The sequence below is a fragment of the Phocoena sinus genome, chromosome 15 (genome assembly GCF_008692025.1).
Source record: "Phocoena sinus isolate mPhoSin1 chromosome 15, mPhoSin1.pri, whole genome shotgun sequence".
Lineage (NCBI taxonomy): Eukaryota > Metazoa > Chordata > Mammalia > Artiodactyla > Phocoenidae > Phocoena > Phocoena sinus.
This window is the reverse complement of record NC_045777.1, coordinates 78,577,070-78,604,998: the sequence shown is the minus strand read 5'-3', so window position 1 is coordinate 78,604,998 and position 27,929 is coordinate 78,577,070. Positions and strand designations below refer to the sequence as shown.

At 56.9% G+C, this 27,929-nt stretch overlaps 1 protein-coding gene across 3 annotated transcripts; it reads left to right on the top strand.

The window, feature by feature from the left end:
- The first annotated feature begins 751 nt into the window (after positions 1-751).
- LIMK1 (LIM domain kinase 1) lies at positions 752-25,387 on the top strand. Of its 3 annotated transcripts, XM_032606611.1 has the most exons (16): positions 753-994; positions 2,701-2,797; positions 9,221-9,359; positions 9,690-9,799; positions 11,256-11,462; positions 16,432-16,537; positions 16,625-16,791; positions 17,881-18,064; positions 18,899-18,985; positions 19,310-19,441; positions 20,756-20,815; positions 21,189-21,254; positions 21,616-21,772; positions 23,792-23,847; positions 24,069-24,226; positions 24,304-25,387. In XM_032606611.1, exons 1-16 carry the CDS (start codon positions 940-942, stop codon positions 24,464-24,466), a joined length of 1,944 nt encoding a protein of 647 aa, XP_032462502.1. In that variant the 5' UTR covers positions 753-939; the 3' UTR covers positions 24,467-25,387. The 3 variants fall into 3 exon arrangements, with proteins under 3 accessions (XP_032462504.1, XP_032462502.1, XP_032462503.1); XM_032606612.1 differs by lacking the exons at positions 753-994; positions 2,701-2,797 and adding an exon at positions 5,751-6,011; XM_032606613.1 differs by lacking the exons at positions 23,792-23,847; positions 24,069-24,226; positions 24,304-25,387 and adding an exon at positions 22,112-22,164 and having other exon boundaries at positions 752-994.
- Positions 25,388-27,929: the final 2,542 nt, after the last annotated feature.

Below are 27,929 nucleotides of genomic sequence, written 5' to 3'. Positions count from 1 at the left end.
TGGCAGGGTGCTCCACGCTTCCAGTGCTGGACTGAGCACCTGTGCGTTGGGGACCACCCAATTCCTCTGGCCACTTCCCTCAGCCAAAACCCCATTCAGCCGTGCCTCCTCCGGAACGCCGGGCAGGGCGGCGCGAGCTCCAGGTCTCCAGCACTGGGAGGAGCAAATCCCTGAGCAAGGTTGCTACAGTATCCCCCAGAGGCTGCTCCTTTAGCGCCCTGCCTAGCTGGTGAGAGCCTGAGCCGTGGGCCATCGCCTTCTCCCCCAAATCCTGCTGGGGCCTGCCCTCCCTGCAGGCCTCAGAGAGGGAGAGGACCTGGCCGGCGCCCCTGCCCAAGGCAACCACTATGGTCCTCAGGGTCCATCCACAACGTCTCCTCCGGGTCGGGTCTCGGTTCTTGGCCCCCATCCAGCAGGCTTTGGTCTAGGGGCTCCCCGCAGGGAAACCGAGTCCCCTAATTGTCGCTTCTACACCCCCTAGGTTGCCGCATCAGAGCACGCATTCCACCTAAGCCGCAGCTTTGGGCTTAGGCGTCTTGGCCAAGTGGCGCGGAGCAGAGTGTTGTCACTCCAGGAAGAATGAATGAAAAGAGGAGCTGAGCGGGGCGGGGCGCCGCCGAGGGCGCGGGGCGGGGCCGCGCAGGGCAGTTCGGCCGCTCGCCCGCGCCCCGCCCCGCCCCCGTGCCGCAGCTCCGAGGCCCCGCCCCGGCCCGCCCCTCCGCTTGCTCCCCAGGCCGCCGCGGCGCGGAGCCGGTGCCGGAACCGGTGTCTGAGAGGCGGCGGCGGCGGCGGCGGCACCGCGAGCCCCGAGCCCATCCCTGCCCGGCCCGCGCTCTCCGCCCCCGCCTCCTGGGCCGGCGGCGGCGACTGCGGGCGAGCTTGCGGGGCCCGGGCCGCCCCCAGCCCCAGCCCCGCCGGGCCCCGCCCCCCGCCGAGTGCATGAGGTTGACGCTACTTTGTTGCACCTGGAGGGAAGAACGTATGGGAGAGGAAGGTGCGCGGGGTGCGGGCCGGCGGGGCGCCGACCAAGGGGCTGGGCGGGCGGGGGCCCCGCGCTGGGGGAGAAGGGGAAGCGGGGAGCACGGGTGGGGGCCGGGCCTGGCCGCCGCGGAGGCTGGGTCTGCCGCGAGGCCGCGCCCCTGTGTCCTCCGGGATGAGCTCGTCCTTCCGAAGCCCGCAGGCCCCTCCCTGAAAAGCTCCCACTCTGTTTCCCCCTCCTCGGCCCCGGTGGGCTGCCCTCCCGCAGTCGGAGGGCCCCTCCTCCCTTTCATCCCCGCCTTCTCCCATCCCCCGACCGACGACCACCCGGGAGGAATCCCAGGCACAGCTCGCCCAGTCCTGGCCTCCATCCGCGTGCTGTGTCCACCCGGGGCTCGCCCTTATCCTGTCTCTAACCGGCCTTGGAAGAAAGAGTCGCTGGGAAAGCCTCAGCCCTGACTCACAGCCCAGCGTTTGGCCGGCTCCGTGACCTTGAGCCAGGTGCTGCCTGCTGGGCCTCAGTTTCCTCGTTTGTACAGTTGAGGGCCACATAGTTGGCCCGTGGTGCTGGTGGTTGGGAGCCTGGGGGCAGAACGGACAGAGCAGAGATGCGCCTCTGGGGAACCTTTGGATGTATGCTGGGGCCCCCACCCCCTCTCCCTGCACCAAACCCAGTGCCTGCCATCAGTCTTGGCTGGGAGGATGGCTCTCATCCTAGCCGCCTCTTCTGCCCCTTCCCCCTACTGGGGCCCAAGGCTTGGGTTTGCAGGACAGTTAGGGTTATGAAGACCCCAAGATTCTCTCCCTGGGGTCTCCTTTCCTGGGTTTCCTCATCCGAGCAATCTCATAGGTCCACCAGGTTCAACAAAAGTCCTATTATGTCAGCTCCTCCAGCCCTGCCCTCCCCTGGGGCTACTGCCAACCCTCCCCCAGGTCCTTGAAGGCCCACTTGGAGCAGGCGCCCACCTTATGGTAGCTCCTAGGTCCCTGGGTCCTCATGGAGGGGCAGACTGTGGCCTTGGAGCTTGGCTGGTGACCCAGCAAGCCTTACCTTCTCCAGGGCTCAGTCTCCCCAACTGTATAATGGGAAGGGGCAGGCTGGGAGATCTTCCAGGGCCCACCCAGCTCCAAGGGTGTCAGGCCCCAGGGATGACTAAGCATGCCTAGTGGCCGTCTTGAAGAGGTGTCGGGCCTCCCTGGAGCAGGTGTCTGGGAGCCAAGTCCTACGGCCCTGGCCCCATGTTAGGCCATGGCATAGCCAAGCCTTCCAGGGGGCTTCAGTACAGGACGCACCAACCTAGCCCTGTCCAGTCCCTGACCTTTGAAGGGACTGGGCAGGCAGGAGAGGAAGGGGGGCTGTGACAAGAGTGTCACCCACTGCCTTATTTCTAAATCGTGCTGCTTTCTTTCTCCGCATTTACCGTGCCAGACCCTGAGTTGAAGGATGCCATTGCTGGGGGTTGGCGGACATCTGCTCCTCCTCTTCAGTTTACAGAGAGAGAAACTGAGGCCCAGAGGAGCTTGGTAGTTCAGCTGTGGTCTCAGCAAGACTCTCAGACCTGCATTCTCTCTCCTGCTCTGTACAGCGACTGCTCAGCCTGGGCGCTGCGTGTGTACAGGAGGATTTGTGGAGGTGCATGTGGAGTTGGCGCAGGCCAGTGCAGGCCTGCAGCAAACTGCGCCTCCTGAGAATGGTTCCTAACGCCCTTTCCACCCCTGCAGGAAGCGAGTTGCCCGTGTGTGCAAGCTGCGGCCAGAGGATCTACGATGGCCAGTACCTCCAGGCCCTGAATGCTGACTGGCACGCAGACTGCTTCAGGTAGGGCAGGCTGACCTGAGCTCGGGTGCCCTAAGCAAGGCCTGCCAGAGACGTGGCCATCCCTCCTGGTGCCATCTCTGGTTGTGACTTCCAGCAAGTCCTTGGCTTCCGTTTTCCCCATCTGTGAAATGAAGCATTTGGACTAGAAGATCCCTGGAGGCCTTTCTTTTTTGTCATTCTAGACAGAAAAGGAGAGAAAAGGCGAGACTTGGTTTATGCTCGTAATACCAAGGCCTGTTGGCTCCTTGGTGGGGGAGGAGTGGAGGGTAGTGCGCCCCTGCCTTCCGGGTGCTGGTGCTCCAGAGAGAGGCCTTGGGAGGAGCTGGGCCTCCTTCATGGGCCCCAGGCTAGTTTGGAAGATGCATATCCAGTAAGACCAGTCCCTTCCCTCCGGACACCAACTCCCAAGTGTAGGAGAGTAGGACCAGAGCTGTGGTGGAGCACATGGGGACCCAGAGGTGGCCCAGCAATCCAGGAGCACCGTCCTGAGAAGCAGGGGCAGGGGGTAGCCTTAGATAGCTCTGTAGGGCCAGAGCTGGGGATGTGAGATTTCCCACATGGAGAAGTGTGGTAGGAAGCAGCTCCAGACAGAGGGCCCAGCAGGTGCAAAGAGTAGAATGGTGACGGGGCCTGGCCCAGTCAGTAAACGGCAGAGTTCAGGCAGGAAAGCACCCAAAAGGAGGGAAGGTAAAGTGGCGAGGCCCAGCTGGGGTCAGGGCATCAACCACCGGCCGAAGGAGTTTAATTTAGGCAGTGGGAGGGTCCGACAAGGATTTTTTTTTTCTTTTATAAAAATGTCTTAACATTTTCTACAATTTAGGAAGGACCAAGGCACTGTTTTAAGGACTTTTTATAGTTGGATACGTGTTGTCTCCGTGGATCGGAACACGGAGAGGTTAATTCTCTTGACCAAAGATACACAGCCAGTGAGCGAAATGAACACACAGTACGCGCACTGGCTGGGGAGCCCAGAGGAGAGGCGGGCTCCGTGTCCTGGGGTTCCCAATCAGGTGTTCAGAAGGAGGCCTTCAGGGAGGAAAGGGCCTCTGAACAGGCAGAGACAGGGAGGTGGGACAGTGCAAACCGTTGAAGGCCCGGGATCAGCTCATCTGGTTGGAACAGAGTGAGTCGAGAGACATGATGATGAGGCAAAGTTAGGATCGATTCAGTGAAGAGCCCTGAATGCCAAGATCAGTAGCTTCTGAGGGCAGTAGGGAGCCAGCAGAGAGGGTCAGAAAGCAGGGGAGGGATGTGGGCAGAAGTGCTATTGAAAAATGCCATCCCAGTGGGCAGATGGTGGTAACATGGCAGGGAAGGGACTGTCAATAGTTCGGGGCTCTGTGCCCATAAGACCTGACATAGGACAGTGACTAAGAGTGGACAGAGTTTCAGATCTAGAAGGGACGATATTTGGCAAGGATTAGCCATATTAGCCACTATTCATTGGTGACTCTTGTAATGTCATTTCATTAAACCTTCACCATAACCGTAGGAGGTGCCATTATTCGCTCGATTTCCACGTAAGAAATGGAGGCTCGGAGAAATCAAGTAACTTGCTGAAAGTTGCAACAGCCAGAGCTGGGACTCGAACCTATGTCTCTGTCACTCCAAGTCACTGCAGAGCTGAAGAAGTCAGGGGCTGTGGGGTGGAGCTGGGGGCTGGTGAGTGGGAGGGGCAGAATCTACAGCAGAGTCTGGTTTTTCACCCCGGGTGCAGAGGAGGCCAGTGGTCTCTTGGCTCTGGTGGAGCTGGGGGCCATGTTGGTGAGGAGTTATGCCCTGTCCTTGTTGAGGTGGAGGTGCAGTAGGCTAGCCAGGGAGGCACTGCCCTCCCGAAAGCTGGCCGAGGTGATCTGAGACCGGTCAGAGGTGGGAAGGGCAGAGACAACAGCCTACTCAGTGCTGGGGGATGGGATTTGAGAAGAGGCCAAGAGAAATCCAGGGAACTTTGGGGGCCCCGGTGCATGGGGTGGGGAGGGAGGTAGAGCCTTGGGAGACATGGGGGAGGGCCAGGCGTGCAGCCACAGAAGCCACAGAAGGGCAGCAGTGGGGCAGGATGCATGGAACCTAGCTTTGGAGGGGTCCCTGCCCTGTTAACCAGCAGAGGGCTGAGGCCCTGGGAGGGGGCGGTAGGGAGGGGCACGTTGGGTTTGGCCCTGGTGCGGTGGGGACACAGGGAAGGCTCCCCCAGTGAGGGAGGGCCCACAGGCAGTAAGAGCCATGGCTTCCACATGGTTCCACGACTTACACAGTGTTTCTGGCCCCGTGGCGTGTGGTCCTCCCAACAGCCCCCAAACCTGGTTGAGGCCAACGGTGTCCTCACTCCCATGACAGTCAGGAAAGCAGCTCAGAGAGGAGTCGCTGCTTGCTGGGCCCCTGGAAGCATCTCAGTGCCGTGAAGCGGGGCTGCCACCAGCCCCTGGGCTCTGAGAGCCTTGCAGCGACAGAGTTGCTGTTGGGCCCATTGTCACCGCAGAGCCAGCCCCTTTCTCTGTTCCAGCCTCCTGGGAGGCCGTGGCCAGGCCCAGGGGGGTCCAGGCTTCCCTTTGCCCAGCTGCTGCCTCTGGGAGGTCCCTTCCCAGAATCCTGCAGCTCAGGAGCCCTGGGGCTGCCGTAACTCGGGTAACATCTCCCTGGAGGCTGGTTGGGCTGACCCTGGATGAGGAGGGCTGAGTGCACAGCTGGCACTGGGGGCCGGAGCCTGGGCTGGGACGCCCCCCTCTTTGGGGGACTTGCAGGCAAAGAGGATGGACTGTCCATGGAAGTCAAGCTCTGTTCCCTCGGGGGCAGCACCAGAAGAAGCAGCTGCTCCCTGTGCCCAGAGAGGCTCCAGTGCCTTTGTTACAGCAGAGGCCGGGGGGCACGGAGGGTGCCTTTCTCGGGTGTGCAGGGTTGAGGACACAGTGCCGGCCAAGCTTCCCCGCCTGCACCAGAGCCCAGGCAGTAGGCCCTTCAGCTGCTTCCTGTTGTGAGCTAAGACCAAGTCCTCTTGCACCCACATCACTGCATCCTCCTCCCCTGCCGTGTGGCCACGCTGGCCCCTCCCTCTGCAGCCTCCAATCCTGAGTGCCTGGAGTAGGATAGGGAAACAGCCTGTCCGGCCCACCCCTGCACTCCCCATAGGCCTCTGGGGCCCCCCTGCGATAGGTAGCAGCAAAGGATAAAGGATGCTGGCCTCGAACCTGAGAAGATGCTGCTTCCTCCGAGGGGCTAAGTAAGTGGAAAGCCCCCTCCCCACCTGTCCCAGGCCTCGGGCAGGGCCCCTGGTGTGAGGGCTGGGGCTGGAGGCCATGGTGGGACAGACCCACCTGAGGCCGGGCAGTGGGGCAGGAGAACTGAAACTCCTTGGTCCCTGTTGGCCGCCTGTCGAGGGGAAGCAGGCCACCGCTGAGGCTCCTGGCCCTGCTGGTACAGGTCTCCCTTGAGGCTGGTCCCCCAGCTGCTCTTTTTCACCCTTGGTGTCCAGGGATGTGGCTCTGGGTAGAGGGCACCCCTGGGAGGGAAGGACCTGTCGCCGTAGGGGTTTCCACTGCTTCCCAGCCTGGCCTGTTCATCCCCCCTCCAGCCCCACAGTGCCCTCCTCTCCTGCTTAAGCCTGGCTCTGCCTTTGCTGCTCTGGGAGAGGGCTACACTGTACCTGGTATTACTCTCTTGACACCCTTTGTAGGGGCAGGGGCATTGGGGGGCACCCCAAGAGCCAGGCATGTCCTGCCCTACCTGCCGCCTCTGGCTCCTGACCCGATGCGGGCCTGAGGGGTGAGGGGATGCACAGTGTCAGGGGCTCCTGTGTGCCTTCCATCTGCAAAGGTCCACTGAGGCCCCAGGCGCCAGCCACCAAACTACTATGTGAGCCTGGGCTAGATCCCCTGTCTGAGATGGAGGCTGAGCCAGGGCACCCTGGAGCAGTTCTGAGGACGCTGGGGGTGGGAACTGCTCCTGGTCGAGTGCACAGAGTGAGCCAGTCTGGCAGGAAGCACTTCTATTCTCTTCGGGGAACCAGCGTTTGTAGGTGCCTGGTCTGGGACCTCGGGGAGCCGGCAGGTTAATGGCAGAGGCTGGCGGTGCAGGCTGCGTGGGGGGCCATGGGCGCATCTGATCAGGCTTCAGGGAAGTGGTTATCAGGGAGCTGACTGCACTCACAGCGTGAGTGAAGCAACGTGGGGTCTTCCAGGGCTGCTACAGTGACGAATGTTTGTGCGTGAGAAGGACTAGGAGTTTGCAGGCAGAGGTCTCCCCGGGAGGAAGGCGGCCGCTCCAGAGCCCCGACTGACCCGCCCACCGAGGTGGGGGAGGGGGGCTGCTTCCTGCAGCCTGGGGCTGTGGGGGAGACTCCCGCGGTGACGCGCTTCGTGTCTGGTGGGTCTGGTCAGCGGAAGGGCGAAGCGAATCACCGATCGGCACAGGGAGTGGGGTATCTCCCCAAGGTCACCGTGCGCTGCCTGCGCCCCGCCTCTTTGCGGAGCCTGCTCTCCTGCTGCGCACCTTCCTGCTAGGTTAGAGCCCCCAGGGGGCTGCGCCGGGGACCTCCCCGTGCCGGGTGTCCTCCCTCCTGGCTCGGTGCCTTCCTTGCCTTGTCGCCCACCCCGTGGTAAGGTGCCCACCCACTGCAGTCGGCAGCGATTGTGGGGGCAGGAAGGGCTGCAGGGGCAACAGATGACGTCATGGCTCCCGTCCAGCCGCTGCTTCCGCTGCAGCCTCCCGCGTCCCAGCGCTGCCTCCAGAGACTTTCCCTCCCCACTCGCCATCCCTTTGAGAGAACTCATCAGACCCCGCCTTCCTGGCTTCCAAAACCCGGGCATTTTGTGTTCCCCTGCCCGCCCCCTGCCCAAAGCCCCAAGCTGTGGTCCCCAGCCTCTCCCCTCAGGCTACCAGACAATGGGGAACTGGCTGGATCCTCTTAAAGGGACAGTGTCCCAGCAGCACTCTTGCTGCTCTGCGCTCCCTCCTCCTCCCCCCTCCCCTCCCCAGTTCCCTAGTTCAGGAGCAGTCTTTGAGTGCAGTCAATGAGTGCTGCCCTGTGCAGGCTACGGTAGAGCAGGAGGCTTTCCCGGCTGCCTGGAGCACAGTGTTCTCTGACCCAGCCCAAGTCTTTCCTGCCCTCCTGTCTCCTGGTTTGTTCCCCCACTGAACCATGAGCTCAGAGCCTGGGCCCTCCTATCCCTATGCGACCTTGGTACATCACCCGGAGCACCCAGACAGCAACAGAGCTGGACGGGTCCCCTGGCCGTTCTCTGCGCAGTGTGTACTCCGGCCCAGACATACCTGTGCATGCCAGGACCTGGGTCAGGCTTTGCAGAACCCAGTGGAGCTTGTGCCCGGGGTTGAGGAGGGTGTCAGTCACTGGGGGTCCCACATTTTTGCATTTACTTATTACCCTGGCTTAGCTGAGCTGCTGGTCCCCACCCGACCAGGACACTTGCCGGAAAGACGTCAGGCATGTAGGTCTAGCTCCTGGCCTGGGGGGTGGCACATAGAAAGAAGCCTGTACATCATTTCTCCCCATCTGCCCTTCAGGGGCCCCACCAGCCAGGCCTTCCCGCTGCCTATGCTGAACCCCGTTCTTGTGACTGGTAGCACTCGTGGGGCTGGCTGAAGCCTAGGGAGCCGGGAGATCCCCTCTCTTAACTGACTGACTGGTCTATACTGAGCTGAACTCCTGCCTTGTATCTTGGTGGAACTGGGAGTATCTTCATGGGGCCTGTGGTGCCCATCTCTGTGACCTTGGGCAGGGTAGACCCTCGTAAGTTCATCTGCCTCATCTCTAAGACGAGGATAGCCATGCCTGCCTCATGGTGGCCTGTGAGGATTAGTACATTTATTAAGCAAGAAAATGGAAAGGTGCCAGCACTTAGTAGGTCTTCACAGCGCCGAAAGGTTACCACCATCTACGTCAGCCGCCAGAGCTGCCTCCCTTTGCTGGGAGCGGGGGGAGAGGGAGGGAGAGGAAGCCGACTAGACTGGAAGAGTGGGGCTCACAGTTCCAGCCCCGCTTCCCCCCACCCCGCGACCTGAATCCTGGGCTCCCAGGTTCCAGCCCTCCCTGGGCCTGACTGGTGGGTGACTGAGAGTAACTTGCCTGCCCTCGCTGGCCATCTTCCTTCACGACAAGGGACAGGGGGCTCAGATGAGTTGCACCTCTCAGTCCAGGTCTAGCAAGTGGGCCCGACACCCTGGGTGCAGAACTGCTGAGGGTGGTTGTTCAGGCTGCACGTAGTACCAAGGCTTTGGGCTGAGGGGCCATGGCAGAGGGGGTGGGGGTGGGCGCTGAATCCATCCCCGGCTCCACTTGCCAAGCCCTGTGCCCCAGCACAGGCTGCTCCCATCCAGAGGGTACACCTTTCTCTAGTGCTGCCTGTAGACTGGAAGGGCCCAGGTGTGCGGGAGGGGTGGGCCCCTCTGAGCCCCAGCTCCCCTTCCACCCAGGTGTTGCGAATGCAGTGCCTCCCTTTCGCACCAGTACTATGAGAAGGATGGGCAGCTCTTCTGCAAGAAGGACTACTGGGCCCGCTATGGCGAGTCTTGCCACGGGTGCTCAGAGCACATCACCAAGGGGCTGGTCATGGTAAGCACCCCTCCCCCACTCACACACCTCACCTGTGTGTGTGTGTGTGTGTGTGTGTGCGCGTGCGTGCATGTGTATGTGTTTTCACAGGTTTCCCTGGTCCAGATCTCTCTCCCATCATCTCTCTTGTTCTTCTTTTCACTAGTTCTCTGATTCCTCTGTGGCTCCTGAGCCTGTTTCTCTGTCTGTATCCCTCAGCCCGCTATTATGGAGGCAACTCTGTCTGCCCCGAAGTTGGTTTGGGGCTTTCCTTCTGAGAGGAGGCCGAGGGGAGGAGCTATGGGGGCTGAAGGGGCTGCTGAGGTGGCTTGTCCCCAACTCCCCTTCCAGGTGGCCGGGGAGCTGAAGTACCACCCCGAATGCTTCATCTGCCTCACATGTGGGACCTTCATCGGTGATGGAGACACCTACACTCTGGTGGAGCACTCCAAGCTCTACTGGTGAGTGCCCCGCCCCTCCCTGCGCCTGGCGTGCCCCCCCCACACCGTGTCACACGTCTCCCACGCCAGGGCCCTTCCCCTTTCCATGTGGGGGGCAGTCATAGTGACAGTGTAGAAACCACTGGGAAATATAAGACACAGCAATCAGGTGGAGAAAGCCTCAGACATCAGCTTTCTTTTCTCTTCGTTTTTTTCTTTTTAATATTTATCTAATATTTTGGCTGCGTCCGGTCTTAGTTGCGGCATGCAGGATCTTTTGTTGTGGCGCGCGGGCTTCTCTCTAGTTGCGGCGCGTGGGCTCAGTAGTTGCAGTGCACGGGCTTCGTTGCCCTGCCGTATGTGGGATCTTAGTTCCCCGACCAGGGATCAAACCCACATCCCCTGCCTTGGAAGGCTTATTCTCAACCACTGGACCGCCAGGGAGGTCCCACAGACATCAGCTTTCTTACTGACATCACTGCTGTGCAGTTCTGGCACCAACCCTCAGAGTTAGCACCAACCCTGTGAGCTCGGGACCTGTCCCCAGCAAGTTCGCCCTGACTTCAGTCACCGGCCACAAGTTTGGGAGTCCCCAGGCCACTCGCATTTCTGACCGATTGGCTGCAAAGTCAGGGATTCCCACAGCTCTCTCAGCTTTGATACTTCGCTCAATGACTCAGAGCTCAAGAGAGCGCTATACTCACAATTACAGGTTTTTACTAAAGGCTACAAATCAGGACCAGCCAGATGAAGAGACGCAAAGGGCGAGGTCCGGGAGGGTCTCGAATGCACAGCTTCTGTGCATTCCACCCATGGAATCAAGACGTGTGACCCGTCCTCCCTGGCATCACCAGAGTTTTTATTGGGGTTTCATTATGTAGCATAATTGATTGAATCACTGGGCATGGATTGAACTCAGTTTACTCGAGGTCAGGCTGGGTCAGAGCCATAGCCCTCTCATCACGTGGTCAGTCTTTCTGGTGACCAGCACCCACCTCCCTGCTGCCTGAGTCATCTCATTAACATTAGCTCAAGTGTGTGAAGGGCTCAAGAAAAAGGAAGATACTCCTGTTCCAAGGATTTAGAGCCAAGGGACAAAGACCAGACAAATTCTTTATTATGGCAACACTGATAAAGCTGGATTTGAGGGCAGCATGACTTTTGAGGATCCCAAATGGACTCTTAATGACTTCCTACTGGACTGGACCTATCCCCAGGCCTCATCTTGGCCAGCTGACAGAGCATAGACAACCTAGAGTGAGCCCCGGAGAGGGGCAAGGCTGGGCTGAGCATGCCCAGTTCCTGCTTCCCAGCCCAGGCAGCCAAGATCCTCCTCTTCCCTTGGGGAGCAGTGAGGGGAGGGTGGGAGGAGAAGAGAGCCTGGGGCTGAGGGATCAGGGTGGGGGTGATGCTGGTTACTGTCCTGACACACTTTTCTTCCCGCTCTTTGGGTCCCCACTGCCTGTGGCTCTTGCAGCGGACACTGCTACTACCAGACTGTGGTGACCCCCGTCATTGAGCAGATCCTGCCTGATTCCCCCAGCTCCCACCTGCCCCACACAGTCACCCTCGTATCCATCCCAGCCTCGGCTCATGGCAAACGTGGTCTCTCGGTCTCCATCGACCCCCCTCACGGCCCGCCAGGCTGCAGCACAGAGCACTCCCACACCGTCCGCGTCCAGGGGTGAGTGGCTGGCCTGCTGAGGCTGCAGCTGTGGGCACGGATGCTCTAGGTGGGTGGCCGACCCTGGGGCAGGGGGGCCCTGAGAATGGGTGAGCACATGGGCCCAGATGGAACCCAGCTCTGACAACTGGTATACCAGATGCCTGGTCCAATCATTCCTCCAAAAAAAATAACAAATGTTAGATAAAATATTTTAAATGTTTTCTTTAATCCCTGCATGACCCAACAAGAAAGAGAAGTAACCAGGTCAGGAATAAATGAAGGAAGGAGCCCAGGGGTGTCAGCAGAGCACGGAAGTCAGCCATGACTTAAGGGCAAATCTGAATTGGGTGAATTAGGCTTCAGTTTTCGAGTCTTCTCATGGCTGAGCCTCTCAAAGCCCTGACTTGCTCAAGGAAAGTGAGACTAATAAGAGAACGCCTCCCCACCCCATAAAGCTGCAACCCCCAAAGGGCTCTCAGGGTGGGGAAGAACAAGAAATAAACCACACCTTCTACCAGCCGCCCCTGGCAACCAACTCCCAGAACTGGAAGATAAACTGATTTGAACCTAAATGGAAGGGGAGAGGGACTCTTCCCTGAGAATTCATACACTTGGGTTTGCCGACCAAGTTCACATGCCTGGGTGGTTCAGAAAACCTCCAGGCAAAATTGTAAAAGTTTAAAGTACTTCTCCGCTAGGGGTAATGTCCTCAGGCCCTGACAGAATCAGATGCAGATCCTTTCTGGAGGAACCCACCTCCAGGCTTCACAGAGTTTCTCTGAGATAAGCGTCCCAAGGAAGGTGAGCCATTTGGTCAAAAATCACAGAGAACAAGGCACTGTGAGCAAGAACCAGTGGAAACAACAGGTGGCAGAAACAGACCTACAAAACCTGCAGATAGTAGGATTATCAGAAACAATACAAAATAATTATGCTCCATATGTTTTAATAAATAAAGAGATCCTTGGGAAAAGTGAGTAAAGAGCAAATGAATTTGGAAAAGAACCACATAGAACCCCTAGAAGTGAAAGATGGGTTTAGCAGTAGAGGAGGGTTTTAAACAGCTGAAGGGAGAAGCAAAAACGCAGCAAGGTGAAAATAGGGAAAGAGAGGTTAAGACATACGGAGGACCCAGTGAGCAGCTCTAATCATCCATCTAGAATCACAGGAGAAGAGAGAATGGGAGAGAGGCAGTATTTGAAGATATGATGGCTGAGAACTTCCCAGAGCTGATAAAAGATACCAATCCACAGACTGAAACCCAGTGAATCCCAAACAGGAAAACTAAAAAGAAATTCACCCGTAGATTCCCCCACCTGGTGAAACAACTACACCAAAGGCAAAAGAAAAGACTTTAAAAGTAGCCATAGGGACGACTTCCCTGGTGGCTCAGTGGTTAAGAATCTGCCTGCCAATGTAGGGGACACAGGTTTGAGCCCTGGTCTGGGAAGATCCCACATGCCGAGGAGCAACTAAACCTGTGTGCCACAACTACTGAGCCTGTGCTCTAGAGCCCACAAGCCACAACTACTGAGCCCCTGTGCCAGAGCTACTGAAGCCCTTGCGTCTAGAGCCCATGCTCTGCACCAAGAGAAGCCACTGCAATGAGAAGCCTGCACACTGCAACGAAGAGTAGCCCCGACTCGCCGCAATAGGGAGAAAGCCTGCGTGCAGCAGCAGCAAAGACCCAACGCAGCCATAAATAAATAAATTTATTTTAAAAAAATTTCCTTCAAAAACAGAACAGGGGCTTCCCTGGTGGCGCAGTGGTTGGGAGTCCGCCTGCCAATGCAGGGGACACGGGTTCAGGCCCTGGTCTGGGAAGATCCCACATGCCGCGGAGCAACTAGGCCCGTGAGCCACAACTACTGAGCCTGCGCGTCTGGAGCCTGTGCTCCGCAACAAGAGAGTCCGCGATAGGGAGAGGCCTCTGCACGCACTGCGATGAAGAGCGGCCCCCGCTTGCCACAACTAGAGAAAGCCCTCGCACAGAAACGAAGACCCAACACAGCCGAAAGTAAATAAATAAAATTAAAAAGTAACTGTACCATTTAAAAAAAAAAAAAAAAAAAAAACAGAACAGGCTGACACCTGATTTCTCAACAGAAACAATGAAAGCCAGAAATAGTGAAATGATATATTCAATGCACTCAGCAAAAAAGAACCATCAAGTATAGAATTCTATACTTGATGAAAACATTCTTCAAGTATGAAGGTGAAATAAAGACATGTTAAGGCAGACAAAATGAGATTTGATACTAGCAGATCATCCCTAAAGAAAATTCTAAAGGTTGTAGAAAAGGTCCGAGATGTAAGAAGAAATGAAGGTTAAGGGGCTGATGCAGTTGATAACATGCCATGAGATGTTGAGCAGTTCCCTTTTCCTCTCGGGTCTTTGGGGTCTCTGTCTGAACAACAAGGAAGTCAGATACCTTGGGGCCTTCTAAGATTTCTCCTGGGCCTTCATGGACCCTTGAGAAATAGTTTTAAACGTTCCCCGTGTCTGGGTGTGGGAGCCACATGCCAGCTTTCTTTGGATTCAGTGAACGTTTCTCACATACCTGCCAGGTACCAGGCCCCGTGCCTAAGCACTGGTGAGAAGTGAAGGTGGTACTGGGGAGGGGGGGAGGAGGTTGGGCTTGACTCTGCATCTCCACCCCCATCTTGAGCATCAGCCAGGCCAGCAGCTGCCTTCCATACACAAGTGAACAGACAGATTGGTGAGAGAGATGGGGAAACTCCCAGACCAGCTGGTCCCTGACAACTGGGCAGAATTTTAGGAGTAGAGGGTCCATGGCACCTCCTCCCTGCCTCCCTCACTGGGTGAGCATTCTTTCCTGCTTCTTTTCCCCCCTTTGGCCATACTGTGCAGCTTGTGGGATCTTAGTTCCCCCACCAGGGATCGAACCCGGGCCACAGCAGTGAAAGCACCGAGTCCTAACCACTGGACCACCAGGCAGTTCCCTAAGGAATATATATATATATTTTTTTTTTTTTTTTTTTTTTTCGGTACGCGGGCCTCTCACCGTTGTGGCCTCTCCCGTTGCGGAGCACAGTCTCCGGACACGCAGGCTCAGCGGCCATGGCTCACGGGCCTAGCCGCTCTGCGGCATGTGGGATCTTCCCGGACCGGGGCACGAACCCGTGTCCCCTGCATCGGCAGGCGGACTCTCAACCACTGCGCCACCAGGGAAGCCCAGGAATATATTTTTGAGGCTATATCCATAAGAAGTCTTTATCCATGAAAATATATTCACTATTTTTTAACTTTTTTAATCCTGAAAATTTCAAATTTACAGAAGAATTACTAAAATAATAAGTATATTGAATACCTATACACCTTTTACCTAAGTTCACCAATTTTAACTTTCTACCACACCTGAGGCATGTGTGTCTCTCCCTCTGTCTATGTACTTGTGTGTATGTACATATATATACTTATTTGTATATACACACGTACATATTGCTGTATTTTACTAAATCATTTGAGTGGAGGTTGTAGGCACCATTGACCCATCCTCCCCCCACATACTTCAGACCTTCTCCTAACAACAAGGGCATTCCCTTACATGATTATCCGTTGTATCTTATAGTGTAATGATGATATTGAGGAAGTGTAACATTGACACTTTTATTCAGTATCCAATCCACATGCGAATTTTGCCAGTTGTCTCAACACTGTCCTTTATGGCAGTTTCCCCCTTGATCCAAGATCCAATCCAGGATCACACATTGCATTGAATCCTCATGTCTCTTCGGTCTCTTTTAATCTGTGCCAGTTCCTCAGCTTTTCATTGTCCGTTGTGACCTTGACATGTGTGAAGAGTGCAAGTCAGTTAAGGAAGCGTGCCCCTCCATTGGGGTTCTACAGAGGGTTCCTCTTCCTTAGGTTTAAGTCATGCATTTTAACCAGATAACTGATGCTGCGTCCTTCTCTGTGCATCTTACTGGTAGACACAGGATGTCAGTGAAGTGCTCCCTTTATTGGGGATGTCAACTTCGATTATTTGGTTAAAGTGCAGTCCACTCTCTCTGCTGTAAAGGATTTCTTTCCCCTTTGCAATGTAACCAGTTTGAGTCATCTGTGAGATATGAGTCTGTAAATATCCTGTTTCCAGCAGCCTTTCACTGACTCTAGCATCCACAGATAATTCTGTGACGGCTACGAAGTGGTGATTTTCTGTGTTCTTCCTGCTGTATTTATTACCTGACTTTCCTGTGTAAGGAAGCACTTCTCCCCCATGTGAGAGTATACTCTCGATAATTGAAAAATTGCTAGCAATCTGTTTTTCTTAAAGCTCTCAGTCTCCTTTCTGTCCTGCCCACCCTCCCCCAGCCCTTCCCCATCTCATGTCAGAGACAAAGTGACCATTCTTTGAAAAGCTTTTACAAAGACAAAATGACAATCAGACCGTTAACACCAAGGAGTTAAAAGAAGCAAGTAAATTTGGCAAGTTGGCCATTCTGTGAGTTAGTTTATGGCCAAGTAATCCAGGGCACCAGCCCCATCTCCACCCTGCAGCTGTGGCCCAGCCCAGGCTACTGGCTCCTTCCCGCCGATCCCAGAGGAGTGGGAGCCTTAGCTTCATCTTGCAGGGCAAGTTTGGGGGTCAGGTAGGAAGCAGTGGGTCCAGACGCTCTTAGGACTCTTTGACGCTTGTCTGCCCCACACGTACCAGCCAGGTAGAAGGAGAGGTCTGTCCTCCATGGCAGAGACAACGCCCTGTTGAACAGGAGCCCCTGAGCATCTAGTATAGGGGGGCAAACACCTGGAGGGCACGCCACTTTTCTCCAGTTCCACACCCACGGCAAGCATTGTAATTAGTATAGAACTCTTCCCACCAAACCAGAACTCGGTGTTCCCGCCAGTTGCCACCTGCCGTTCACACAAGATAGAATGGTTTGCCCCATGCTCCTGATCTGATCCCCTTGGCCTTGGTTTCCTAGTGGGGTGAGCAGGGGTCTGACCACCGCTCTATGCCCACAGAGTGGACCCAGGCTGCATGAGCCCGGATGTGAAGAATTCCATCCACGTTGGAGACCGGATCCTGGAAATCAATGGCACACCCATCCGGAATGTGCCCTTGGACGAGGTATGGGTCCTGAGTCTGGTTGGAGGTGGTGCTCCCCTGAGAGCACCACCCCTGAGACTCACCTGTCCACACTCCTGCTCTCCCCAGATTGATCTGCTGATCCAGGAAACCAGCCGCCTGCTCCAGCTGACTCTTGAGCATGACCCCCATGACGCACTGGGCCACGGGCTCGGGCCTGAGTCCAGCCCCCTGGTCTCCCCGATTCATACTCCCAGCGGGGAGGCGGGCAGCTCCGGCCGGCAGAAGCCTGTCCTGTAAGTCAGCCCTGCACCTTGATGTACTGTATCTTGGTACTTTCACTGACGCTGGGCCTCAGGGGGCATGGGACCTGGTCCCTACCCTCCGGTAGCTCACAGTCTGATGGGGGAGTCAGCCGTGCAAAAAGAAGGAGGCCGGCAAGGGGTGCAGGGAGCTAGAAAGAGGAAGGAGAATGAGGAGCAAACGGGGAAAGCAGCACCCCCAGCTGGGGATGACAGCGCTTCCAGGGTGGACCAGCGCTCTGGCTTCGAGGAGCAGCTGGCCAGCAGCTCAGAATGCTGGGGCATCGGATGTGTTGGGGAGTGATGGGCTCTGAGGCAGAAGCTCGTGGCGGGGTCTTCGCGCTTTGCCCATCCCGGGGCGCCACCGAAGGGCGTTGCAGCACAGTGACGTGTCTCACAGAGACCACTCTGGTCCCCTTTGCGGGGAGGTGCCCAGGACCAGAGACAGCTGGGGGACTGTTGTGGTGGTGCAGGCCAGAGGGGCCAAGTGCCCTGTACCCTCTTAAAGAGAGGTGGGGGGGCACCAGGAAGAAGCCCAGAAGCAGCCTGGTCCTCGTGCCACTCACTGCGGGGGTCTGCTCAGGACTCCTGGTCAAGGCTTTGAGGGGGACACCTGGGATGACAGCCTTTACGCTAAGAAACTGATACTGAAGGCATGTGTTTCCTCCTCCCCTGCATTTGTCTGGAGCTCAGGCTACCCTGCAAGGCCACCTGTGGGCATTCTGGGCAGGTAGTCTGCCTCTGCACTCCAAGGCCTGGGACTCACATGCTGGGAGACAAAGCGTCTGATCCAGGGTCACCAGGCAGAGAAGGCCTAGGGCAAACATTCCTACCTTAACAGGAAGTCCAAGCCAGACAGGGCACTGGGTGCTGGCATCAGGATGGGGCAAGAGCCTTATGACTGCCCCAGGAGAGCTGTCCTCTGCCGCCCTTTCTGGCTGTACGGGTGACTGTACATAGACTGGCATCGATGGGGCATGGCAGGCAGGGGGAAGGGGGCAGGGCTGAGACCTGGCCTCCCCCCAAGGGGGCCTCGTCCAGGTGCCCACCTGGTGGCAGCGGGCACTGGGTGTGTCCCCCCAGGAGGAGCTGCAGCATCGACAGGTCCCCGGGCGCCGGCTCGCTGGGCTCCCCGGCCTCCCAGCGCAAGGACCTGGGTCGCTCCGAGTCCCTCCGTGTGGTCTGCCGGCCGCACCGCATCTTCCGACCTTCGGACCTCATCCACGGGGAGGTGTTGGGCAAGGGCTGCTTCGGCCAGGCCATCAAGGTACAGGGCACGCCAGGCAGGGATGGGGCTGTGGGTGGGAGCAGGGGGGCAGTCTGTGTGTGACCCGTTGGTCCTCCACCCTCCTCCCACCAGTGTCCCCAGGAAGCCCCAGCAGACGGGTATCTGGCTTCCAGACTCGCTGGCCAGAGCTCTCCTCCACCTGGGCCTCCCTGAGCTAGTTAGGGGAAGGGGACTTACTATACATAGACCACGAAAAGTGGCTCCTCGGGGTGGGGGATGGGAGGGCAGCCCGGACTGACCCTGAAGGCTCCCTCCCCCCGGCCCCCTTACTGAGCCCAATACCAGCCCCCTCCTGGCCTCTGGGCTGCTCACCCCCTTCACACTCTCCCCCAGCAAGACACGAGCCCTTCCCTGGCTCTGATGTCACCTGGCTATGACCAGACTGGAAGGTTCAGAGTTATACAAAGGGCACCAGCCAGGTTGTCCACGTGTGCAGACAGGCCCCAGCCCCTGTCCCTGGTCAGAATCTGTGGTAGAGCTACCATTTGACTTCCAGGAGACAGCCCAGCAGAGCAGAGGAAAGAGAGCTGGCCTCTGGGTCTGGCGGTCCTGGACCCAAGCCCTGGCCACCCCCCTTCCTGCCACCTGGGTGACTGTGGGCCCGGTGGGAAACCTTCTTGAGTCTCAGTTTCCTCACCTGTAAAGGACTTAAGTCCCAGCCCCTCGGGGGCCGGGAGCATCCCATGAAAAGTCTGCGAAGGGCTTGAAGCCGTCTGTCCGTCCGCCTGGGGTGGGGCTGGGCCTCCTGCAGGGCGGGCCTAGAGCAGAGCACGTGCCTGTGCTGAGTCTCAAGCCCTGGGCGTCCCCACGCAGGTGACACACCGGGAGACAGGCGAGGTGATGGTGATGAAGGAGCTGATCCGCTTCGATGAGGAGACCCAGCGGACGTTCCTCAAGGAGGTGGGTGAGGGGCCTGCTGCACCCTCTCCACCAGACACCTAGGACCTGCCCTGCCCTTCGCCACTGAGAGGGGGTGGGTGGCAGAGGGCTCCGGGAGGATGTGTCGCTCAAGCCCACGCTGGAAGAAGAGAAACTATCTGCCAGGAGGGCGAGAGGGGCAAGGACGCCGCTGAGGGTGGGAGCAGCCCAAGCAAAGAGCACGGCAGCCGGCAGGTGTGACCCCGGGGGCTTGAAGGCTCCTCCATCTTTGGAACTGTCCGTGGTGGCCTCTGGCGGGAAACGGGGAGAAGGAGACGTGGGCCCAGCCTGTTTGCACCCCACCAGGTGAAGGTCATGCGATGCCTGGAGCACCCCAACGTGCTCAAGTTCATTGGGGTGCTCTACAAGGACAAGAGGCTCAACTTCATCACCGAGTACATCAAGGGTGGCACGCTCCGGGGCCTCATCAAGGGCATGGTGAGTGCCGGGCAGAGCCCCTGCCTGAGACCCGTCCCAGCCGCTCCTGCCCTAGGACCCTGGGCCCAGCGGCTCCTCTGTCGGTCCCAGTCTCCTCCCAGGCTCTTCACTGGGGATCGGCCTCTGGTGTCAGAGGCCCTCCAGACCCTGATTCTGAATCAAATAAGGGAGCAACTGACTCCATCTAAGGTGGGGGGGGAAGCTGGGGCCCAGAGAAGGGTGGCAGCTTTGCTGAGGGGATGCACAGGCTGTCAGGTTAACCCCATGCACCTGCCATAGGTTACCTCTCCCAGAGGGTCTTTGTTTTGCTTCTAAGCAAAACCAAGTCACTTACTGTTTGCCATGATGTATAAAATTCAGAACTTGCTGTAACAGCTTGGATGAAATTACCGATCCTCCTCTAAAAAAGAAGCGTTTGGAGGGGAGCTTCTAGCTCTCCTGGGATGCTGACGGTGCCCCGGGATCCGACGCTCAGCATCACCACCCCAGCATCACCCTCAGACCCGGAGACCCTGTTCCCTTCCGTCGCCGCTGAGTCCTCAGTCCCTTAGGTTGGATTACCTGCTGTCACCAGAGTATGGTCCCTGCGGGCTCCGGACAGGTGTAACTTCTCAGAGGGATTCTGTGGTCCAGTGCAACTTAGAAACGCTGGGCTGCATCAGCGCAGGCTTCCTGGCTGCACCTGAATCTTTAATACGTTCTGATGTCCTTGCTCTCCCACTTGAGGTCTCCAAGGAGATGGGGGGAGAGAATGGGGTGTTTCCCCAAATGATTTGAGCCCAGAGCCCTGTTCTCCAGAGTGACTCACCGCAGCTCTCTGCAGGCGACCTTGCCAGGCCTGTCTCTGCTGGGCCATGAAAGCAGGTTCAGGTTTTTTAAAAACTCGAAAAAATGGGATTTTGTAGAAGAGAGAGTTTTTGTTCTCAGAGGAGGTGGGTCAGGAACTATAGAAGAGTATCTCCCACCCCGTCACTGTTTGGAACCAGTTCTGTTAGAAAATTGTTTTGAATTATTCACCCACAGCCCTTAGAGGGGACAGTTGTGAGGGACTTCCTTGGCAGTCCAGTGGTTAGGACTCAGCACTCTCACTGCCGGGGCCACAGGTTCAATCACTGGTTGGGGAGCTAAGATCCCACAAGCCACATGGCAAAAAAAAAAAAGAAAAAAAAAGAAGGGACAGTTGTGGGTGTAGAAGAGAGTTGGGGGTGCGTCATCAGACCCTACAGGACAGTCGCCTCTTCCTATCTCTCTCTCACCCAATGTCCTGCAACTGTGACCCTGTTGGCTTATCCTGGTCGTTCTCCCCACCTCCAGGACAGCCAGTACCCGTGGAGTCAGAGGGTGAGCTTTGCCAAGGACATCGCTTCGGGGATGGTGAGTAGGCTCCGATTGCCGCGGGGCGTGTGGGCTGGGTGATCCGGCCCCACTTATAAAAGCATCTTGGGGCTTCCCTGGCGGTCCAGTGGCTAAGACTCCGCGCTTCCACTGCAGGGGGCGCGGGTTCCATCCCCGGTCAGGGAAGTAAGATCCCGCAGGCCACGCGGTGCGGCAAAAAACGGAAAACAAAACACGTTCTCCAGCGCTCACCTAAACTTCACAAGTTTAGAAATGGAAGGCACAGGAAGCTTTGAGAGAGGACAGAGGGGATCCAGTGGGAGGGGGGAAGGTGGGAGCCTTGGGGTGACCAAGGTGGGGCTGGGGGCCCTCAGCACGGCTGCCCCCTGACCCCAGTGCCCCCCACCCTCAGGCCTACCTCCACTCCATGAACATCATCCACCGGGACCTGAACTCCCACAACTGCCTGGTTCGTGAGGTGAGCAGCCGGGCCGGGAGGGGACAGCGGGGGTGGGGGGGGGGGCCCGCCCACCACGCTGCTAGATGTGCGGGGGTGGGGGCTCTGCTGTGAGCGTGGCCTTGACGGAGAGCCGCCCGCACCAGGCTGCACCAGGGGCTGCTGGCCCGGAGGAGGGCCCGGGTGTGTGGACTGGGGTGGTCAGGGCAGGCTTCCTGAAAGAAGCTTTGGGGGGGGATGTATTTCAATGGGGGACAAGTGGGCCCAGGGAGCCCGGCTCTAAGGGGCAGTGACTGAGGGACCACAGGCTGTGGTCGAGGAGGGAGTGGGCAGGTGGTGCCAGGGGCGTGTCTCAGTGTGGCTCTGCTTCCGGGTTACCCAGAACAAGAACGTGGTGGTGGCCGACTTCGGGCTGGCGCGGCTTATGGTGGACGAGAAGACGCAGCCCGAGGACCTGCGGAGCCTCAAGAAGCCAGACCGGAAAAAGCGTTACACGGTGGTGGGCAACCCCTACTGGATGGCGCCCGAGATGATCCACGGTGAGTCGGCAGCCCCGCCTGGCACATCCCCCAGGGCCCCACGGTCCCAGGCGGAGCTGCAGGAGGCGGAGGTCCTGCCCTGCCCCTCTTTGAGTCCTGTCGTTGGTTTCCTTGTGCTGCTGCAACCAGTCATCACACACTTGGCTTAAAAAACACAAATTAGGGTTTCCCTGTGGTGCAGTGGTTGGGAATCCGCCTGCCAATGCAGGAGACACGGGTTCGAGCCCTGGTCTGGGAAGATCCCACATGCCGCGCAGAGCAACCAAGTCCGTGCGCCACAACTACTGAGCCTGCGCTCTGGAGCCCACAAGCCACAGCTACTGAACCCCACGCACCTAGAGCCTGTGCGCTGCAGCAAAAGAAGCCACCGCAAATGAGAAGCCCGTGCACTGCAACGAAGAGTAGCCTCCGCTCGCCGCAACTAGAGAAAGCCTGCGCGCAGCAACGAAGACCCAGTGCAGCCAAAACCAAAATAAATAAGTAAATAAATTTATTTAAAAAACCCCACAAATTATCCTGTAGTTCTGGAGGTCAGGAGTCCAGTATCAGGCTCACTGAAGTCTGAAGTCTGGTGTCAGCAGGGCTGCATTCCTTCTGGAGGCTCAAGGGGAGAGGATCTGTTTCCTTTCCTTTTCCAGTTTCTAGAGGCTGCCTCATTCCCTGGCTCCTGGTCCCTCCTCCAGCAAGGCCAGCAACGTAGACTCTTCTCTCTGACTTCTGTGTCCATTGTCACATCTCCTTCCCTGACCCTGACCCTCCGCCCTCCTTCGTAAAGACCTTTGTGATCCCATAGGGCTCAGCTGAATGATCCAAGATAATCTCATCTCGAGATCCCTGAGTCACACCTGCAAAGTCCCGTATAAGGCAGCTGTTCACAGGGTCCAGGAATTAGGATGGGGACACCTCCAGGACCATTATTCAGCCTCCCACAGATCCCCTTTCTCCCACTCCATTTCTTTTTTTTTCAGGCCTGTTACACAGTGGTCCCATGTGTGCCCAGACTGGGGCTTTATCAAGCCTCTCCACAGGCAGGGGACATGCAGACACAGGGTCAGGGCCGCAGAGCCAGGGTCATCTCAACGCCAGCTCTGACCAAAGTTAACCCACCCCCCAATAGCTTAACCTGTAAATTGGGGTTAATAGTCCCTATCTTTAAGGAGTAATGTGAGAACTAGATAAGGTTTGTAAGCTAGTCAGAATTCAATAGAGAGTGGCTGTCTTGATTATTTTTAACGTCGTTAGAGAGAGGGTATTGTTTCCATTTTACAGCTGAGGCAACTGAGGCTCAGAGAGTCTGTATCAGTCCCTGAGGCTGCTGTAACAAATTACCACAAGCCAGGTGGCTTAACAACAGACACTTATTCTCTTATAGTTCTGGAAGCCAGAAGTCTGAAATCCAGTAGAGCCGTGCTCTCTCTGGGGATTTTAAGGGAGAATCCATTCCTTAATGCTTATAGGTTCTGATCCTGGCGTGTCCGGACTTGTGGCCACATCGGTCCAATCTCTGCCTCTGTCTTCATGTGACTGCCTCCTCCTCTGTGTCTTTTCTTTTTCAGTCTCTTTTATAAGGACAACTGTGATGGCATTTAGGGCCCGCCCGGATAATCCAGGACTGTCTCATCTCAGGATCTTTAACTTAATCGTAACTTCAAAGATGCTTTTTCCAATAACATTCACAGGTTCCAGGGGTCTGACACAGTTCTCTTTCGGGGTCACCACTAGGTCCATGACCTGTCCAGAGTCACATCGCTGGTTAGTGACCGAGCTGGGCCTGGAACCCCTTGCCCAGGGCTTTCACCTTTACCCACTGCCTACCCCCGCCAACAGGTTGGCTCAGACTGGGTGGGCTCGGGTAGTGTCAGAGCCTAAGGCCTGATCCTGCAGAGGTTTCCAGCATCTGCCTCCTGTCCTGACCTGCTGGCCAGGGCATCCCCCCAGTGGGCGGGTCCCTGGCCCGGCACCCTCACCAGCTGACGTCCCTGGCCCCGTGCACCTGCTGACAGCGGTCTCTTCATCCAGGCCGCAGCTACGATGAGAAGGTGGATGTGTTTTCCTTTGGAATCGTCCTGTGTGAGGTAGGTCCGGGGTGGGCTCACACTCTCAGGCTGCAGGCTGAAGTCTGCAGGGGCCCCAGGCCAGGGAGGCTCTGGGAACGGGGCTGCCCACAGCCACCTGCATTCCCAGGGGTGTGGTGGTCCAGGGGGCGCCAGGCCCGGGTGTGACCTGCCCTCGAACCCACCTGGGTGATGCCCAGTCCCAGGGGCCCTGGGTAACTGCTGGGCTTCGTGCTGGACAGATCATCGGGCGGGTGAATGCTGACCCAGACTACCTGCCGCGCACCATGGACTTTGGCCTCAATGTGCGAGGCTTCCTGGACCGCTACTGCCCTCCAAACTGCCCCCCAAGCTTCTTCCCCATTACTGTGTGCTGCTGTGATCTGGACCCTGAGAAGAGGTGAGTGGGTTGGGGGCTTAGGGTGGGGTGGTCCCCAGCAGAACCCGAACCCACCATCCCCCTGCCTGTCTCCCCAGGCCCTCTTTCGTGAAGCTGGAGCAGTGGCTGGAGACGCTCTGCATGCACTTGGCTGGCCACCTGCCACTGGGCCCACAGCTGGAGCAGCTAGACAGGGGCTTCTGGGAGACCTACCGGCGCGGCGAGAGTGGACTGCCCGCCCACCCCGAGGTCCCCGACTGAGACCGGCCCGCCCAGCTGCCCCTGTCCCCGACTCGGGAGAATCCACCCTGCACCAGATTCCTCTGTATGTGGTGGCCAGGTGTGGCACCCTCAGCGGGGCAGCGGACACCCAGACCCCTCCCCAGCGCCAGGCCCTAACTTGCCTTCTACCCTGTGGGCCGTGGCCCCTGCCCTTTCTCTGCCCCCGGCCCCAGAGCTGGCCTGGCTGCACAGACACCATCACCTCACCCTGCCTTACCTCTGTCTTGGTGGGGCCACCCCCTCACGCTTCTCCTTGCATGAGCTGGAGGACCCGTGTGAGCTGTACCCCATCCCATACCTGGTACCCTATCCCACACCCGCTGCCCCGGCTGTCCTATGCACACTCTACCCGTCTGCAGCTCCTCCGAGGCTGGGCCAGAGGACAGATAGCCTCAGACCGTGGCTCATCACTGTATTCCCAGGAGCCAAACAGGGAGTCTGGGGCCCATCACCCCCCCAGGGGGTGTCTAGGTAGCGTCAGGTATTGATAATTATCCAAACCCCCAAAGCAGAGAGAGGTCGTCTCCTGTGGAGTGGAAATCCCCGTGGCTGGGCAACAGCCCTCCCTCGCTTTGGGTCTTTTTGTTTCTTTATTGAAGCCACTTTAGTGAGAAGCAGGTACCAGGCCTCAGGGTGAAGGGTGGGTCCCTGGAGGGAGAGGGGAGCCGTGGTCCCAGGGCCAGAGCTGCTGGGAGGAGCAGCAGAGGGAGGCTGGGCAGAGTGGACGAGGCAGTGTCCACCAGCATCCCAGCCCCCTGAAGTTCATCTCAGCACCATCCCGGGCCTCTCCCCGAGGCTCCCTGCCAGTGGCCAGAGCAGCCCCTGCCCCTCCCCATGCCCTCTGTCCTCTGGGTTCTTTCTGTGTAATCTATTTTTTAAGAAGAGTTTGTATTATTTTTTCATACGGCTGCAGCAGCAGCAGCTGCTGGGGGCTTGGGGTTTTATTTTTTGGGCGGGCGGGGGTGGGGGGGCCATTTTGTCACTTTGCCTCAGTTGAGCATCTAGGAAGTATTAAGACTGTGAAGCCTTCTCAGTGCACTTTGAACCTGGAAAGCAATTGAAACAGGCCCATGGGACTATGACTCAGGGAGGTGGGACACAGTCACCTCCATCCAGGAATCACGATGTCTAAGGAACAAAACCCAGACTCAGAATAATAAAATAAATTCTGTACTCCCCACCAGATCCCGCTTTGTGATATGTGTCTGGGGGCCCTGAGGAAACAGGAGGAGAGAGGAACTTTTTGGATTAGAAGCCTTGTGGGAAGACAGGAATGGAGGTGTGGGAATGGAGGTGTGGACGGAGGGCATAGAGGGTGGGGTTGGAGGTGGTGGCCCAGCTGGGACAAGTGAGGACTTTCCAAAGCTGGGTTTGGTGGTGGGGGGAGGATTGGGGAAGAGTGGGAGAGACTAGGGAATGGATTGCTCTTATATCATGCTTGCTTTTTTTCTAAAATGTAAAGGGTCCAATCAGGAAAACAAACCACACTAGTTATTTCAAATATAGGTCATTTAATCCAGGGAATTGTTTATACAGGTGGCGAGACCACAGTGGAAGGGCGAAAAGTGGATACTGAGATAACCATTTCTGATGAACTGCAGGAAGCAGCTGCTACCCCTTGGCTGGGGCACTTAAGGAAAGAGGAGGTTAGTTTAGTTATCTGGTGTCGGGTAACACTTCACCCCTTAAATTTGGTGGCTTGAAATAACAGTGATCACTCATGGATCACAACCGCTCTGTCAAGGATATGGGAGCAGCTTGGGTGGGTGGTTTTGGTCTGGGTTCTCTCCTAGGGTTGTGTTGGTGTTTGGGGTCTGGGGTCTCTCCTAAGTTTGTGGTCAGATACTGCCTGGGGCTACAGACATTTGAGGGCTTGAGTGGGACCAGAGGGTCCACTTCCAGGGGCCCTGTGTATGTGGCTCACACCCATGGCCGCAAATTGATGCTGGCTGTTGATGAGAAGCCTCAGTCCCTGTCAGGAGCCTCGCCATAAGGCTCCTTGAATGTCCCTACAGCATCCTCTAGGCGTGAGTATCCACTAGGGTGAGCGTCCCAAGAGACGAAAGCAGAGGCTCCACTGCCTTTTAGGACCTGCTCTCAGAAGCCACACAGGGTCACTTCCACCGTACTTCACTGGTCACACAGACCAACCCTGATTCAACGTGGGAAGTGTCTACACAAGGCCACAAGTAACGGTCCAGGAGATACCACTGGGGTCTTCTTGGACACTGGCTAGAGACGTGGAGGGTGGAGCCCCAGGAGACCAGTGCTTGGATTTTTGATTTTATGGGGGGGAAGGGTTGGATTCCAGTTGGTGCTGGAACTTCTAAGAAGGTAGATGCAGGAATAGTGCTAGAGCTAAACACTTGCTCCTGCTGGACTGGAGGGCAGTAGAAAGTCCCTCCTCGTTCACATTCCAGTCTCCCTCAGCTGGTCCCTATTAGCAGGCCCACCTCAACAGGAATCCAGTTGCAAGGGAGTCTGGGAAATGTAGTTTTCAGTGGTCCAGCAACTGTATCACAGAACAGAAAGTGGAGTGGGCTTGAGGCTGAGATAGCACAAGCAAGCAGCACAACCCACCCCTTTGGCTACTCATCACGCATGCACATCTTTCTACCATATTTGATATCCCTGCAACTCTAACAGCTTCACGCCTCCACCTAACAAGACGCAAGTATCCTTCGTACACAGATGTGTCATTCTCTTCCTAATACTGAAATCAGAAATAGTACAAGAAGAGGAAAATTACACACCATTATCTTTCTAGAAAGATCTAAAAAGAATAATATACTATGACCAAGTAGGGTTTATCCCAGGAATGTAATAGTGTTTCAGTATTTCAAAAGTAAATCCATGGAAAACCACAGTGAGATACCACTTAACACCCACAAGGATGGCAGTAATTTTTTTTTAATTTTATTTATTTATTTATTTATTTTTGGCTGCATTGGGTCTTTGTTGCTGTGTGTGGGCTTTCACTAGCTGCAGAGAGCGGGGGCTACTCTTGGTTGCAGTGTTCAGGGCTTCTCATTACGGTGGCTTCTCCTTGTGGAGCACAGGCTATGGGCGTGCGGGCTCTAGAGCACAGGCTCGGTAGTGGTGGCGCACAGGCTTAGTTGCTCCGCAGCATGTGGGCTCTTCCCGGACCAGGGATTGAACCTGTGTCTCCTGCATTGGCAGGCGGATGGATTCTCAACGACTGTGCCACCAGGGAAGTCCCCATAATTTGTAAAAAGAAAGAAAAAACTGTGTCGGTGAGGATGTGGAGAAATTGGAAACTTCATTCTCTGCTAACGGGAATATGAAATGGTGCAGCTGCTGTGCAAAGCAGTCTGGCGGTTCCTCAAAATGTTAACCAGAGTTGTGACCCAGCCATTCTACTCTCAGGTATATAAACAGGAGAAATGGAAACGTACACACAGAAACTTGTACATGAAGGTGC

Bases quoted from the DNA above. Each gene is read 5' to 3' on its own strand.
- LIMK1 (XM_032606611.1), top strand. From the start codon at position 940: ATGAGGTTGACGCTACTTTGTTGCACCTGGAGGGAAGAACGTATGGGA. The intron at 9,360-9,689 runs GTAAGCACCCCT...CTCCCCTTCCAG, and splicing joins TCACCAAGGGGCTGGTCATG to GTGGCCGGGGAGCTGAAGTA. The intron at 9,800-11,255 runs GTGAGTGCCCCG...TGGCTCTTGCAG, and splicing joins GAGCACTCCAAGCTCTACTG to CGGACACTGCTACTACCAGA.